The sequence below is a fragment of the Eurypyga helias genome, unplaced genomic scaffold (genome assembly GCF_000690775.1).
Source record: "Eurypyga helias isolate BGI_N326 unplaced genomic scaffold, ASM69077v1 scaffold14798, whole genome shotgun sequence".
Lineage (NCBI taxonomy): Eukaryota > Metazoa > Chordata > Aves > Eurypygiformes > Eurypygidae > Eurypyga > Eurypyga helias.
The window spans coordinates 6,942-23,191 of record NW_010268996.1 but is presented as its reverse complement, the minus strand read 5'-3'; the positions used below and the strand labels follow the sequence as shown (position 1 = coordinate 23,191).

Here is a 16,250-nt window from a genome sequence, read left to right as displayed (position 1 = left end):
TGAACTGTACTCCTGATCCCAGGCTGGGAATTGTGGGATCATGACCCCCACTGGCCTCGTGGCCATTAGGGAGGTTGACACCGCAGGGACAGCGTTGCTATGGGCAAGAGTTGTGTATGTAAAAGCTATTTATTTTTAATACATTTATAATACACTACTTCTATAAAATAATATAAAACAGGGGATGGCAGCTGCGGTGTGGGGAGAGGGAACTGGCGAGGAAGGGTTGACCCCCTGTTCGCAGTGGGACTTTGGCAGAGCGCAGTCCTACTGCGTTTCTCGCGCACCGTTCTTCATAACACGGCGTACAGTGTTCTTTGGGATGCTGCTGCTGGCCATGAGCTAGGCTGTGCTTGTCGCATGGGTGTGTAGAATGTGCTCCTCAACCCCGCGCCATTGCTGGGCTGGGAGTAACTCTCCTTCCCCCTCCACCTCCCAGGCTGAAACTCTCGAACGAGGAGATCAAACGAGCGATTTTGACGATGGACGAGCAGGAGGACCTCCCGAAAGACATGCTGGAGCAGGTGGGCAACGTGTCTCGTGTTTCTCCGTGGTTACCTCATGCTGAGACCACGCTGTGCAAGGTGCTTGGGACCAAATCGTGGCTTTGGGAAGTGTCTCAGGGCCCCGTATGATTTACCAAGCACATGTTGATAGACCACCCAAGTGGGCTGGAGCATCAGGAAAGCAGCTCAGTTGGAGCATCAGCACTGGGAGCAGCACTGCCTCCACGTGCCATGCCTGTACTGGGATCTGCCTTGGGACCCTGAGGCTGAGCCAGTGGCCCATTTTGTGGCCGAGTCTTGAAGTTGGTGCTCAGTGAAGTTTTATTTTTGAAAACTTGTTCAACATTTGTGCGGTCCTCAAAAAGGGAACCCTGTTTTTCACCCCCTCTGAATCCCTTTGTTGGCATTTTAATCACCTGTCCTTAAACCTGAGCTGGTAATTGTACTTTCAGCAGAGAGGTGGGAGGATTCATTGCACAAAGTTTCCATCTGAAAATTTGGAAGAGTTGCAGCAAAGGAGAGCCCCTGACATCTCCTCTGGCAGAGCTGGTGTCAAAACCTCCTTGGAGCAGATGTAGTACATCTGTTGTAAAACCAGCGTGATGGCAGGGCAGCAGCAAGAGACACTAATGTGATGGGTAATGGGAGGAGGGTCACAGGGCCAGTGATAACACTTATTTCACAGGTGACTTGGGGTCACTGTCTGCACCTGCTGAAAAGGTAGTAGATTCAAGCAAATAAATCACCGTTTTGCTCCTAAAAAACTGTGCATGGACCTCATGTCCACAAGTGTGCTTTCCCTTGTTTAGCTCCTGAAGTTTGTTCCTGAAAAGGGTGACATTGACCTCCTGGAAGAGCATAAGCACGAGCTCGACCGTATGGCCAAGGCTGACCGGTTCCTCTTTGAAATGAGCAGGTTGGTGACCCAGGAGACAAGGGTTTTGGCCAGTGGCTGCGCAGGCTGGTTGCAAGGAGGCTGTTTCATGGAGCCTGGTTGGGAAATATGCCCTGCTTGCTGGTTTTCACACCAAGAAAAGTGTGGGCCAAAACAAGGTGCTCCCATCCCTAAGGATCACTTGTGATGCTGTGCTCCTGAAATCAGGGTTGTGAGTCCCAGACAAGCAGCAGCTGGGTGAAGCAGGGGGGAGGGATGGTGAGAGAGATCCTCTGGAAAGAGGTGTTGGCTTCCCAGCTTGTGCCCCGACACATTTCCCCTCTCTCTCCGGGGAGAAATCTCCATCTGGCACAGCTCTGTGGAAGACTGCATGGTCTGCGTGGTGGCCCAGGTGGGAAGTGCTGTTTGAATGATGACGTGATGCTCCTTCCCCCCTTACACGAGCTATCCTAATGAATACTCAAGACTGCTGTGTGTAAATTTTGCCCTGCTGCATGCATGAGTCCCACTCCTTACCACAGGAATCACTCCTGGGAATATATGAGACAGAGAGGACATGTCACTTCTTCCTGCTCCTGGTAGCAGTCATTTAAGGCTTAGAATTCTTCAGGGATGAATAACCTTATCTTTTGTGTGCACATCCTCCAGAGGTGCTGGTTTAAAATCTTGAAGCTCCTTATTTAAATCCAACTGAGTATCGAGCACTTTGAATTTCTTAGCTGAACTGCAAGTTAGTCACTTGTTTGCAAAGTGAGTGAGTTTTATAATCTGAGCTCATACTGGGACATCAAAAATAGAAACACTCCTGTCCTCCCTGAGGACTGACGAACACCAGGGCGACGCACCGTGTAGTTGCGGAGTGTCAAAGACAGGCAGAACAGAGCTGTGAAGTTCAAACCTGAGCCCTCAGGGCTGAAGGTGCTCAGAATCAGCTTTCCTATCGCAGGGCACCTTTCCTCTTCACAGTCCCTTGCCCAAGTGTTGCACCCACACCTTCACCTTTTGGAAAGCACAACATGCCGATGCAAATATTTTCCTTGATTTCCAGCACGGCTTTTTAATTTGCCCTGTGGTCTGTAAGCAAGTGTGATGCCTTTGTCACCTCTGGTTAGTACAACATCAGCGTAGCCATGGCCTTGTCTGTAAGCACGTCTCCTGGGTCCTTGGTCCAAAGGACTCCAATCAGACAGCCATTTGTGTACAAGTGAGATCTTGTTTAGCCTAAATACAACTGACAGGAGCAGAGCCATCCCTAACTTGCCCAGGAAAGGGCTGGATTGGGCTGTGTTGGTGGCTTTCCAGGCCATCATTTTGAGGATCTGAAAGTCCACTTTTGTTAGTGCTGGTAGTTGGTGTGCGGCGTCCAGCCCACAGCTTGTCACAAAGCCACAGGGAGCCTGGACCTCATCAGCATCTTTGCTAAGGAGTTGTCCTGAAGGAACCATTTGTTCATAGCAATAGGGTGTAAAAATGCACTTGTTGAACCTTCTGGGTTAAGGATAGGCTTAAGCATGTGCTTGAGAGCCCACCTGGATCTGTCCCAGAACAGCTGTAGCTTCAGTTGTCAATTTTTCCCATCCCAGCAGAGTTTTGGGGGAGAAATGCAGTCATTATTTTTTAATTACCATATCTCAAGCAAGCTTTGCAAGCACAGCTGTGAGCCTGGAGCAAGAAAAGCTCAACTTAACCTCTTTTTTCCAGAATAAACCATTATCAGCAAAGGCTGCAGTCCCTCTACTTCAAGAAGAAGTTTGCAGAAAGAGTTGCAGAAGTCAAACCCAAGGTGGAAGGCAAGTGACTGGATCTGCTAAGGTCGCTGAGGGGCTCTGCGGGCATGGGGGGTGTTTGCAGGAAGAGCACCCCTCTGAGGAGGTTGCAGTGATGCAGGGGAAGGGAGGGAGCTGGTGGCCCCTCTTTGGCCCTGGGGGCACTGAAGGGGTTGCTGCAAGGGCCCAGTATGCTGTCGGGGCAGGGGGTAATGTCCCACACCACTCTACTTTCAGCCATCCGCGCCGGCTCCAAGGCAGTGCTGCAGAGCAGCAGCCTCCAGCAGCTGCTGGAGGTGGTCCTGGCCTTCGGGAACTACATGAACAAAGGCCAGAGGGGCAACGCCTTCGGGTTTAAGATCTCCAGCCTCAACAAGATCGCAGACACCAAGTCCAGCATTGACAAGTGAGCAGACCCTGCTCTCATCCTCGGTAGCATCCATGGCCCCCAGCATGCTGGGGGAACGGAGGGATCATTAGCATTGCCGCTGGGACGTGGGTAGGTGGGAGCAGTGCCCTCCCTCCCGCTGTCCCATCTGGCACATCCAATGGTGCAAACATCCGTTTTGGAGCAGGACAGATTTCAAGGGAAGCTGAGCTGTAGATCAGCATGGAGGCTTTCCTTCCTGGACTGGCTAAATGTCAGCCAAGGCTGCTTGGGAGAATCATCGGCCAAATGCTTTTTTACTCCTCTGAGAAGCCAAGAGCCATTGTGCTGTGGCACAGTGGCCAGAGGAGGGGTTCCAAGTGTTCCTCCCCATGGGAACCCCCTTTGCAGCCCCCCCAAAGGGCCACAGCCATTGCTTGGTTCGCTCTGCCCCACTGAGCTCCATGCAGAGAGCAAGAGGAGCTGGGTCAGATCTCAAACCTGCATGTTCTCATCCATGAGTAAAGACAACAGAGGACAGGAGCAGTGATGCTCAAGTCACCTCCCCTGCATCCCTCCTGTGGAGGACCCTTGCTTGAGAGACCAGGCTGCTCTGCACTGCGGCTGTGCATAGGATAGACCCATCCCATGGCCCCAGACAGGCAACAAGCAGCATCCTTGCAGAAATCCCAAAATAATTCATTACCAGGGTTGGAATTTAATGAGGGTTTCCGACTGAGCTTCGGCTCCCCATGGTGCTGCCGCACTGACTTCACTGCTCCTCTCTCCTAGGAACATCACCCTCCTGCACTATCTCATCACTATTGTGGAAAAGAAATATCCCAAAGTCCTCCGCCTGCACGAGGAGCTGCGAGACATCCCACAAGCAGCCAAAGTCAAGTAAGCAGGGGTTTAGGTGGCGCTTAGGGAGAGCCGGAGTGCCTCTCCCCTTGCTTCATCCTGCCTTTCCGTGTCCCCCTTCCCCTCCTGATGCTCCTGGCTGGATCTGCCAGGCTGTGTCCAGTGCTGCGTCCAAGCTGCCCTGAGAGCAGCCCCAGAGGCAGTAGCAAACATCACTTGGTGGCTTTAAATCTCAGCCCTGGCAGCAAAGGGCTTCGAGCCACCGACTGAGGGAGGAGAGCTGCTTGGAGCAGCCGTTTCCTGTTGTTATCTCACTGCAGAAGCATTTAATTAATTTCTAATGGTACGTTAAGTAATCTGGGAGGAAGCGGTTGCGGTGTGGCTGCAGATAAAGGGCAGCTGTTTGTCTGCATGTGGTGGGGAGGCTTTGCCTGCAGCACAGGCAGGACCAGGCAGCGATGCGAGGGGCTCACCTACCTCCGGGTCCTGCCTGGCCCTCGTTTCACCACCAACTTCTGGTGTTTGCAACAAGCTTTTTAAACCCTGCCCGCATCCCGGTGACCTGTCGGGAGCAGGCTGCTGCCGTCTCTTTGCCAGTGGAGGCCCCTGTTCAGCAAAGCCCTTAAACGCATGCTGAACTTGTAAGCACAGGAGGATTCTGCTGTTGCTCTGCAAAGCCCTCAAGTATGTGCTAAAGTCCCTCTGAAATCAATGAGGCTCTGTTTCGGTTTTAAAGTTCAGAGGCAGCTTACGAGCTTTGTTGCTGCAGGGACCTGAGAAGCAAAGGTCACACGTTCTGCGGTCAGCACACATTCGTGTTAGCCGTGCACATGAAAGGGGCCTGGAACTGCACCTTTTTAGAGAGGGAATGGCAAATATGCACAGAGTTTACATGGCTCGAGAGCCTTTCAGGTTTTAAAGTCCTCTTGTAGCAATCAAGGCTTCCCCGCCAATCTCCAACGTGCAAAGCATCCTCACATTTAAAATGTGAAATAATTGTCAGCCACAGGGACTGGCAAATCTTGGCGTGGGAGGAGGAGTGTATGGAGGCTGCGCTCATAGGCACCAGCTGAGAACACGGAGCAGGACAAGCTCCTCGCCCGTGGAGGCTTTCTCATGCTCGTGTATCTGCAGCTGTTGTACAGATACATGTATGGGAAAGAAAACCTCTGCAAAGAGGCTTTTTTTTCCCCCCCTAAGCTTTATCATTTCACTCTAAACTGGACACAATATGTAATATTTGAGCCTGGTCCAATCTAGAGTGGAACCAAAAGGTTTCTAAAGCTCTGGAAAACCCTAAATTCCCCCCTGCCCTGCAGCTGTGAAGCAAAATTGCCGCCTCTGTCAATCCCACCGCTAGTAATGAACTGCTGGAGCACAGGGCTCCCAAAACTCCATTTTCCCAGAATAAACCTGCCAGGAATGCTTGCCCCGTGACCCGACATCAGCGTTTCCAGGGACGCCAGCCCTAGGACAGACACCCCTGGAAAGACATCAAGCCTGTGGTCATCGAGTCTTTGTGAGAAAGCTTCCTCGCAGATGTAGTGGTAGAAACCCGTAAGCGCTTGAACTCAAAGCTCATCGGGGACTTGAGCCTTGTGTAAACAAAGTCAGTGCCAGACATAATGATTTATTTTTATTTCTCTATATTTTGGTTATCTCTTTTTATTAAAGTCTTGCTGCTAGGAAGGATGTTTTGCATGGCATTCACCTAACCATGGTACCCCAAAAAACTGTCCTCTGTGCACTGGGACAACAAGCCTGTCTTCAGCTGGCCCTCAGGAGGGGAAGAGAAATCTATGCTCAGCAAAGCCCTCTCCTGAGCTCTCCTTTTGCTTGGAGAGGTCTGTAGACTGCTGAGCTTGCTAAGCCTGCACAGTCCCCTTGCTTGTAAATACAGAAAAGTCCTTTGCTTTAAAACAAGCAACAGCAGCCGCTTTGAGATAGGCCGCTGTCCTAGCTTAGAGGCTGTCAGCCCAGTTTGCTGCTGGAGACGCTGCTCTGCTAACAGGAGGCAGTGTGTGCAGCACGGGGGTCTTTTCAGTGGAAAAAGACAATCGAGTTGGTCAGAGAGCTGTAGAATTTGCTGGGGAAGGCTGAAAATTAACATCCTGCCATTTCCAACAGCATGACTGAGCTGGAGAAAGAAATAAACACTCTGAGGAGCGGCCTGAGAGCGGTGGAGACTGTAAGTATTCTTTAAATCAAATATAGTCCAGCCTGGCTCCGAGCACTGCAGCATCCCTCCTTAGGGAGACAGGCGAGGGAGCTCCCAGCAAAGCTGCTTTTATCTCACATCCTGGAGATCTGTTTGTCTTTCCTTCCTGCCCTGCATGTGCGCCTGTTCTCTTAGGGCTGTTCTGGCACCAAAATTGCCGCGTGTGGTTAGGCACGTGCATGGTTTATACCTAATACGTCAAGGGAGGCTGAGTAAGTCTAGTGATGATGTCCACAAAGGACCTGTGATGTGCCAAGGGGTCTCCCTTTGGCTGTAAAACCACAGAGGGCTGGGGCTTGGGCTGAGGAGCGCTTGTGCAGCCCAGCTGAAGTGGTGATGAAATGGTGGAGGCATCCCAAAGGACATGCTGTCTTGCTAAATTATGCTGCTTCCACGATGTCTCCTACAGGATTTGGCCTTAAGAGCCTACTGCAGGCATCATACTGTAAAACAGGGTCTCACGCACAGCAGGAGGGAGCAGCAGCAGCGGTGCTGCCGGTACCTGTGGCACTGACACAGGCACACACCCAGCAGCACTAACTGAGGCCGATGGTATTTGTGTCCCCTGTCAGCCAGGGACTGACCAGATTTACATTTCTTTTCCCCAAAGGAGCTGGACTTCCAGAAGTCTCAGGTTCAGCAAACGGGCGACAAGTTTGTGTCTGTCGTCAGCCAGTTCATCACATTAGCCAGCTTCAGCTTCTCGGACGTTGAAGATCTTCTGATGGAAGCGAAAGAGCTGGTAAGAGCACAAACATCCTTGAGATCTGGGTAGAGTTTCAGCCTCCAGCCAACAGGGTGGGGATGGTCCTGGCCTTCCCAGAGCACATGTGTGCATGTGTGTTAACATCTCAGGTACTTCAGCCATGAGATCGTGCAAATGTCTTGCTGAGACCCTGACATGAGAAAGGTGCTGGGCTGATCTTCAAGCTTTATTTGGAGTGGAGGGGTGGGTATGTCCCTGTCTGTCCCCAGGGCGTTTTTCCTCCTCCACAGCCCATTGTGCTAGGGGATCACAGATCAGGCCAACAGGCTGCTTCTGGGATGCAAGATGTGCTATAAAAAGCCATGAGATACTTGTCTATCTTTTGGAATTGCAAGGCAGGAGAGTTGGAGAGTTGCGTCCATCAGGGGAGGAGCTGATAGGTCATTTGTGAGGATCTAAGTTTGGGTGAAAAGCTTTCACTTAAGCCTAGAGGGTTTGCTTTGCTTTCCATGTCTTAAAATGGAAATATCCCAGTTTCAGTGGCTTTAGAATTAGGAGTGTGGTAGCTGGAGTATCTTGGCTAATGAAGGCTGAAGGTGGCAAGAAAGCAGGCTGTTCTGTCTGGTGTTGGTGGAAGAGGAGGCAAAAATGAACCAGATCTTCAGGCTGGACGTGAGATCCCCCAGAGGTTGATCTCAGCGGCAACCCAGGCTGCTTGAGTGACCCCAGTTCTATAGGGCAAAATAACAGCCGATGTGTAACTTTAGTCTGAGAACTGCCCAGCTCTTCTCTCCAGAGAAGAGGGAGAGGAGCTCAGGGGTGTGAATTGAGGCCAACTTCAGACCTGGGTAGAGAAGCTATTTAAAAGGTTCACCTTCTCCAGAGTATAGCCTTGGTGGGTGCTTTGCAGCCACATGCAATGACCATGTAGTCCTCTCCCTAGCAGGCTGGTTTAAATCCCAGCAGAGGGGTGGCCATTGGCCATTGCCTCATTCAGCAAAGGGGCACACAGCTGGTTTCTATTTCCTCCAAGAACAGTCCTTCAGTATCTCCTCCCTGGCCTGACCTTCGTCTTGATCGAAGTGGCAGGGAGATAGTCCAGCACAAGCAGTTTCAGAGTCCCATCCTTGTCCCACTATGTGAGCTACCTCCCCAAAGACCGAAGTTGCCAAATGTCACCACCTCCTTCTCCCTGGCTGTACCAATTGGCACTGTCCTTCGACCATCTGCCCATGCTTGGGCATTACGACTGACCATTGTTGTCCCAAGGCCGTGGCTAACCCAGGCCATGGCTAACCCAGGCCACCCTTCAAGCTGTTGATGGTGATCTGGCAGATCTTGCCTGCAGTGGGTTAGGACTCTGGAGATGGTGGCAAATGCTCTACAGACTGTATCCTCTTCTGCTGATTTGGCTGGATCCGCAGGAGGAGGTCTGGTTGTGGTCTCCAGAGACCATCCAAGTCCTCTCTGAAGCAATGTGCGCTGTTGCCATGGTTATTGGAGAGGATGGCCTGTGTGGCGTGCACCAGCTCCTCGCTTTTTAAAGACATGTCCAGAATCAAATTGTGTTACTGCTTTCCCTAAGGAAATCAAAAACATCATTATTTTACAAACCTTATACCCTGCGAGGATAACATTTTCGGCCTTTCCCCCCACCAGAATCTCCTGTAACATGGCAGAGAATCCAGTTTGTTGATGAGCATCAACAAGAACAACCTCAATTATTTAGACTTATATAGTGGCACCTCTCAGATTCCTCCCTGCATCTTGAGGTGCTAAGTCTCTTCAGTAAACAAAGAAATAGAGATGCCCTAAGTGTCTTTTGAAGAGCATGAGGCACCCCTGCAAATAAAACTAAATCACACAGGCAGGCTTGAAAAGTGTTCCTCTAGGTCTGCCCAGCACAATCAAAGCAACTCATAAATCTGTTTGTACTTTGATTTTGTTGTTTCTTTTCTATTAAGCGTGCTTATCTCCAGAACACGTCATCGCCATTTTAATCATAGAATCATAGAAACATAGAATGGTTAGGGTTGGAAGGGACCTTGAAGATCATCTAGTTTAACCAACTTTCTGTGCACAAAGAGCCTTCTCCAAACTGGAAGTGAGATGTCAGTTGCAGGAACGACTCGCAGGTTCCTTGGGGACCAGGAGACATCGGCGGATCGTGAATGTCCTGTCCTGACCTTTGCTGTGGCCTCATTCGATTCCTTTACATTAATGCTGTGCAAACAGCACAAAAGACCAGAAAACTCCCTATTTCCCTACCCAGGGCTGTGCCTGGGCTTGGGCAGACACATCTTTTAGAAGTTTCACCAACACATTTGGTTTCAATAGCAGAGCATGTGGCAATGATAAATAATACCCCAAAAATACTTCAAAGAAAAACTTAAAAGTGCGAGTTTCCCTTCCCCTGCCGTGTTTACTGTTCGTTTTATGTCTTTGCTCTTCAGTCCCACAGTATTTTGCTTCCTTGTTTTTACTGCTGCTTAGTTAATAAAGTTGAGCTGGGGCCGGGGGAGGCTCAGCAGAGCCAGAGGCAAGAAGGGCTGTGTGGGGGATGTTTTAGGAGAGGGGGCTCGGGAGCGATCCAGGTCAGCTCTTACACAGCAGCAGGTAAAACGTCAGATGACTTATTCCATGTTTAACTCAAGGCTGGATGAAGCAAAGCCCTGCTGTGGCTGCCGGGAGCGTTTCTCTCCACTCCGTCAGGTCCAAGGCTTCCCATGAGGGTTTCACCAGTGCAGTGGGTGTCTCCAGGTCTGATGGAGCCCTGCCTTCTCTTTCCCAGTTTTCCAAGGCTGTGAAGCACTTTGGAGAAGACACAGATAAAATGCAGCCCGATGAGTTCTTTGGCATCTTTGACCAGTTCCTTCAAGCCGTGACTGAGGCCAAGCAGGAGAACGAGAACATGAGGAGGAGGAAGGAGGAGGAGGAGCGCCGGGCACGCATGGAGGCACAGGTGAGCAGGCATTAGCAAGTCCAGCAGCACCCCCCGGGGCACCTGGGGATGGCAGCTGTGCCATGCTGTCCCCATGGTGGCACAGGGAGCGCTGAAGACTGGACAAGGAGCTTCTGTGCTCTCAGACCCACTGGCTTTTCACTGTTGATTGCTCTAATTAACTAATGAACTTGGGTTGGAGATAAAAATGTGCAGCAGAGCTGGTGCTGCCCATGGGCTGCTGTGACCCACCAGCAGCAGCCATGGGGCTGTGGACCTCAGCCCGTGTGTTGTATCATTAACCCTGACAAGCTGTCACATGATAAGCACCGGCGTGGGAAACCACTCTTGTTTCATGGGTTTGGGGGTCACCGCCCGTGCGTTGGGCATCCCCACAACCACTCGCATGAGGGTGAGATGTCTCCTTTCCTTTCCCCCCTCCCCCCGCCGTGGCACGTAGCTGAAGGAGCAGCGGGAGCGGGAGCGCAAGGCGAGGAAGGCGAAGGAGAGCGGGGAGGAAGGCGGTGAATTCGACGACCTCGTCTCGGCCCTGCGCTCGGGCGAAGTTTTCGACAAGGACCTCTCCAAGCTGAAGCGCAACCGCAAGCGCATCGCCAACCACTGACAGCGGCCGCGAGAGGCCCATCACCAAGCTCAACTTCTGAAAAGCAAACAGCAGCAACAAGACCCAACGAAAGAACGCGGGTTAGTCTTTTTGAAGTGGCTGAGGGGGGTGTTTATTCCCATTATACTGCCTTGCGATTCAAAGCGAAACAGTGGCACGCTCTTTCTCCCCGCAGGTGAGTGTGTGTGTATATATACTGTGTATATAGTCGGTGGGGGGCGTGGAGGGAGCCGCGGGGGTAGCCCACCTCGACGGGTGCCAGCGCCACCTCCTCCACTCCGAAAAGTAGTTCTCCCCATGCACAAGCACAATGCCGCATCCGCGGAGCAGGAGAGGACCCAACCCCGAGACGCCGGCCGTCCCCGTGTTCCGCAAAGGCGACGGGAAGCCACTCCCTGCCACACTCCTGCCGGGAGGTCCCCGGGCCATTTGCGGGGGATGCCGTGCGCACAAGCCGAGCGGTTTAAAGAAGAAAAGGAAAAAAACAAAGTGGACTGGACTTTAATCCGTTGTCTGTTTTTCTTCTCCTTGTTGTCATTATTCCAAAAACCTTGCAGATCCGTGCTTTCGCACTGATTCCCAGCTCGGTGCCGCGGGCGCTCCCAGCCATGCTCTTCCCGTCCTCCTCGGGAAACATTCTTTTTCCTTTTACTGCCACCTTGCAAAAGGAAAACGTTTACCCCAAAGTGCTTATCGCTCTAATGCCACACAAATATATTTATACTTTTATAACATTTTCTGGCCCAAGATGGTGGGAAAGGTCAGTTCTTGGAGGAGATGAAGAGCATAATCTTTTGTGCTGTAATTTTTCTTTTTGCTTTCTGTTCAATGGGACAAACTTTATCCTCTGTAAAGGTGGGTCAGGACCGAGGGTCTCTGATATACAAAGGGGCTGGTGCAAAACCCGCCAGCTTTCACCCGCCTTTTTTTTTCCTCTTCTCTTGATCGGTCACACAGAAGCAGCGATGCCAAGAAACGCTCGTCTCTTAGCCAGGTCCTTTTCTGACTGGTTTGCTGTGTGTTGTCATTGCAAATTTGTAAGCAGAACTACCTGTCAAATGTCAGTCCGAAAAAAGACACATAAAAAAAAATAAAAAAAAAATTCAAAGCTCTCAGGGAGTAATAATTTAAAGGTTTAGAAAATTAAGAATTGGAGAATAAAAAGTAACCACCATTAACATATTAACATTTCTATTCTTAAATTATGCTGAGTATATAGAGGACTGTTACTTTTAACTTTTATTTATTTGTGGGGTGTTTTTTTTAGGAAAAACAAACCAAAACCTTTTTATACCACCAATACATTTGTGATCCTTTTTTTTTTTTGTTTGTTTGTTTGTTTGTTCTTTTTCCTGTGGAGAGATGAGTTTGTCCCTGTTGCACTAGATATTAACACTATTTGAAATAAGGTTGGTTGATTGGGTGTTTATTTTTTCAGATCATCGGTATTACTGATGGGGTGTGGGATGTCAGTTAACTCTATGTACTGTATAGCAAAAGTGCTGTTTAAACTGATTTGTATAAAAAAATAAGGTTCTAAGCACCTGAAGGCCGCGGGGTCTGCGTGCTGAGTGAAAGCTGTGAAATCTCTCTCTAACCAGAGTTGTCAAGAGCTGTGGTTTTACCGTTTTGTTCTTTTCTTCATTGCAACTTTTGACGCACTGTAGATTTAAAAAAAAAAGAAAAAGAAAATTAAAAAAAAAAAACCAACACCAAAACACCTTTCTGAGTAGCATTTAAAGCAGTAATAAATAAAGCAGGTAAGCGCAACAAAAAGTCCAGCACCTCACATCCAAGCACCTGACAAACCTGCAGATTATGTTCAAAGGTGCAGTTAAGCACTTTGCTTTAGGAAGGAGGGGGAAATAAAGACAAAAGGTAATGATAATACTATTCCTTAACTGAAGTGCCTCTATTTATATTTTTTATTTATGGCTGAAAAAATGGGGCTGATACAATTGAGGGAATGGACTTCGGGGGGGAATTAAAAATATGAAAAAAAGAAGAAAAAAAAAGTTTTTTTAAAGAAAAAGTCTGGCCTCTGATGGTTTAAGGAATGGTTGGTCACACGTGTTTAATTGGAAAGGCGGTGGGAGTCGGAAAGGGCAATTGCCTCAGGGGGTCCTTGCGTGCGGGGCTTGGCCACCAGCACCCACCCCCAGCTCCTGCCTCCGCAATCCCAGTGCCACATCAGGACCTTTCCTGACAGATTTCCTCTTGCCCTTCCAAATCTGGTTTGTTTTCTTTTTTTTAAATTGTTTTACAACAGCCTCGTTACCAGGCTGAGTTTGCCGTTTCTTTGTTTTCTTTCAAAAAAAAAAAAGAAGAAAAAAGAAAAAAAACCCCTGTATCTCTGTAAAATACAAAGGCTGTGTGCAGGTAATTCCGTGTGCCATTGTCGAAAACCGCGTTTAGATTGGTGCTGGTGTAAGTAGCCACTCTTTTCTCTTGGGTGTGTATTTTAAAGATGATTTTTTTTTTTTTAATTATGCCAAAAAGGAAAAAAAAATCCATAATAATTTGTAAACTGAAGTATATGTCTTGGACCTTATTAGCTTTGTAGTGACCGAGGTAGTCTGTTAGGTGCAAGGATGTTAGTAGTCTTAGCTAGCGGGAAGTGCTGTGTGATGTTATGAGACTGTACATTTTCTAAGATGGCAATATGCAATAAAGAAAAATGATTTCGGTGAGTGTACATGGCGCGCCTTCCTCTTCTGGGGGGGCATAAAAAACCGGGGTGCTTGGGGATTGAGACGGGTGTTGGAGAAAAGGCCCTCAATGGGATGCTCTTTTCCGGAGGTATTTGCACTCATTGCAGGTGTTGGCTGATGAACCCACTTCACTGCTTTCCTGCATGCCGGGTTCGAGGTGGTTGGAGGGCATTTTCCACACACACACACACCCCCCGGCTCACAACATCCTCACGGTCGCCCACTTGCAGGCTCTGAAACACCTCCCAGTTGTGTTTTCTTCCTTATCCAGTGCTTTTGGCACTGAACGACCGTTGCAGCACCCAGCGTCCCCACACCCTGCGGTCTGTAGTGACGGGAGCGACTGCGTCATGCTCAGACCCATACCCTTTCCCCTTTGATCAGAGCTTTCCCCAGTATAACCAGTAAACCGGTACTGAGCCAGCACAGATGGGGCATGTAACATGTCCCTGGGCTTGTTGGGGCTCCCTTTGCTGCGATCCCAGCCAGCGTCGGGGCTGGCAGATGCGCCAGCCTCCTCCTGGTTATATCCCATGGCTGGTGTTCCCTACCATGGAGCGTATTTAGGACCCAGCGTTGGTCAGATCTGGGCTCACAAGGAGCGTGGGGCAGTGGTGCAGAGCAGCCCTGGGCTGTGTAGTGAAAGGACCCAAGCAAAATGGGAATGGTTCAGCTGCTCTTCCCTTCATTCATCCCCATGTCCCCAGCACAGGGGTGCCCTGAGGTGCATCCAGAAAAGGATGGGAACAAGCCAGCCGAACTACAATCCGAGGAGGACCTGAAATTCTGGTTAATGGCAGATTACAGGTTTGCTGGGCCACACCAGTGGGTGACCCAGGACGGTCCCCAGAATGGGGACAGAATGGAAGTGAGAGATGTGAGCAAGGGCAGGGCATAGCTTTTTATTCAACCAAGATATTTGAAGGAAAAAAAAAAGAGCCTAGTAATGTGCAAGTTTCCTAGCCTGCAAACCCTTCCTCAGGGTTGAAATGGCACCATCTGTGACTTGAGAACATAAACTTCAGACACGATGTTTGTCCCCCCAGAGGAAAAGGGACTGGGGTGTGCACTGTGCTGGACTGGCACGGCTGTGCGCTGTGACCCGTGTCACCAGGAGTTCATGTCCACCGATGGCTTGGCTGTCTGGGTTTTCACCCGTAAAAGGGCATTTCTGCCCAAAATCCTGGCTGCTCCCTCCAGTTAAAGCCATCAGGAGGGTGTGCTGGATGGGCCAAACCTTCCCAGACCTCCCAGTGCCAGGGGAGCTGCCAGGCATGGCACTCCCAGAGGAATTGCCCCATGGGGCCACCCGGGTTGGTGGCACCAAACCTGCTGAGCCAGCCTTGGCTGTGCTGCGCTCCAGCCCGGTGGCTTTCCCCATTGCCGAAGGCTGGGATGACTGGGAGTCCCACTGCAGTGGGGAGTGTCAGCTGTCCTTTCCATGTTCCCCTTGGCAACGTGCCCTGTCTTGGAAGCGATGAGTCAAGAGGTTGGAGCGGTGCCGTCAGGCAGGCACAGCACGGCACGCAAAACTCAGCGAGTAGAGCAGACACAGCGCGACCGGGAAACGCTGGGCTCCCAGCCCCACTGGCAGCACTGCCGCTTGCAACGGGTCGCAGGGTGCCAGGTCAGCAGGAGCTTGCTGGACTTGATGTCCATATTTATTTATTTATTTACTCCCAAGGGAGGATACAGTGGGACCGATGGATCTGTCAGGCTTTGACATCCCTCCTGGAGACCCTCAGGAAAGGGTAAGCAAAGCAGGGATGTTGCCACTCCTGCCCCTACCACTGCTGAGACTGGGCCTAGCTCTGTCCCTGATGCCACTGTCTGTGTCACAGCTCAAGCAGATGTTCCGGGGTAAGACTGCGCTTTGCCAACGTCATGGTCCCGCACAATCCGATCACCAGCCCTGAGGCCCTTGAGCAGAGGGAGCACTGCAGCAACAGGCAGAGGCCAGCGTAGCAATAAACCCCCATGAAAGCACCTGGGTATTTCTGTACCAGCCTGTGCTGTGGGCTGAACGTGCCCTTTGAGCTGTCCTTCTGGGTGGGGGAAGGTGTGGGAGAGGCCAAGCTGACAGGGAGGCTGATGGGTGCAGGAGGGAGGCTGTGAGCCAGCACCGTGCCCATACCCTCTCCTGCAGCAAGTCCTGCAGGCACATCTCCTGGCATTGCTCAGGGTCCTGCCACACACGCATGTGAAAAGGAGAGCTCTCCGTTTTAACTAGCGGTGCTCTGACCGGAATCCTCTCAGCTTTTTATATTATTTTTAGCCTTAAACCAGGCTTGCTGCCTGTGTGCAAGGGGAACCGGGGGGGGGAAGCCAGGAGCCTGTGCTGGGGAAAGCCAGCGGAGCCTCAGGAAAGGCAGCACCACCATCTGCTGGCCCTTTCCCAACGTCACAGTTTTAGAGCTGTGGAGTATAAAAATCAGCCCTGCCTCTTGCTTTCCTCTGCCAGATCTCTGTTGAGGTCTGAAAAGGACAGTGTTCTCTGGCTGTGGAACAGTCAAAACGCTAAATTTTTATATTTAAGTTACCCCCAGCATAGTTGAGCAGAGATAATTCTAACACTACCCATCATAATTTGAGTCAAATAGCCAAAGGTCACAACGTGTGGCTTTGCTGTGACTTTCAGCACTGCCTGAGCTTCA

At 50.5% G+C, this 16,250-nt stretch overlaps 1 protein-coding gene across 1 annotated transcript; it reads left to right on the top strand.

The window, feature by feature from the left end:
• Nucleotides 1–439: 439 nt before the first annotated feature.
• LOC104514315 (disheveled-associated activator of morphogenesis 1-like) lies at nt 440–10,885 on the top strand (the record flags this gene model as incomplete). Its single annotated transcript, XM_010157949.1, has 9 exons — nt 440–524; nt 1,316–1,422; nt 3,103–3,191; nt 3,405–3,573; nt 4,327–4,434; nt 6,523–6,583; nt 7,224–7,355; nt 10,111–10,281; nt 10,721–10,885. Coding segments are annotated over 9 exons (1,087 nt in total), but the record flags the coding sequence as incomplete, so codon positions are not given.
• Between the last annotated feature and the right edge of the window lie 5,365 nt (nt 10,886–16,250).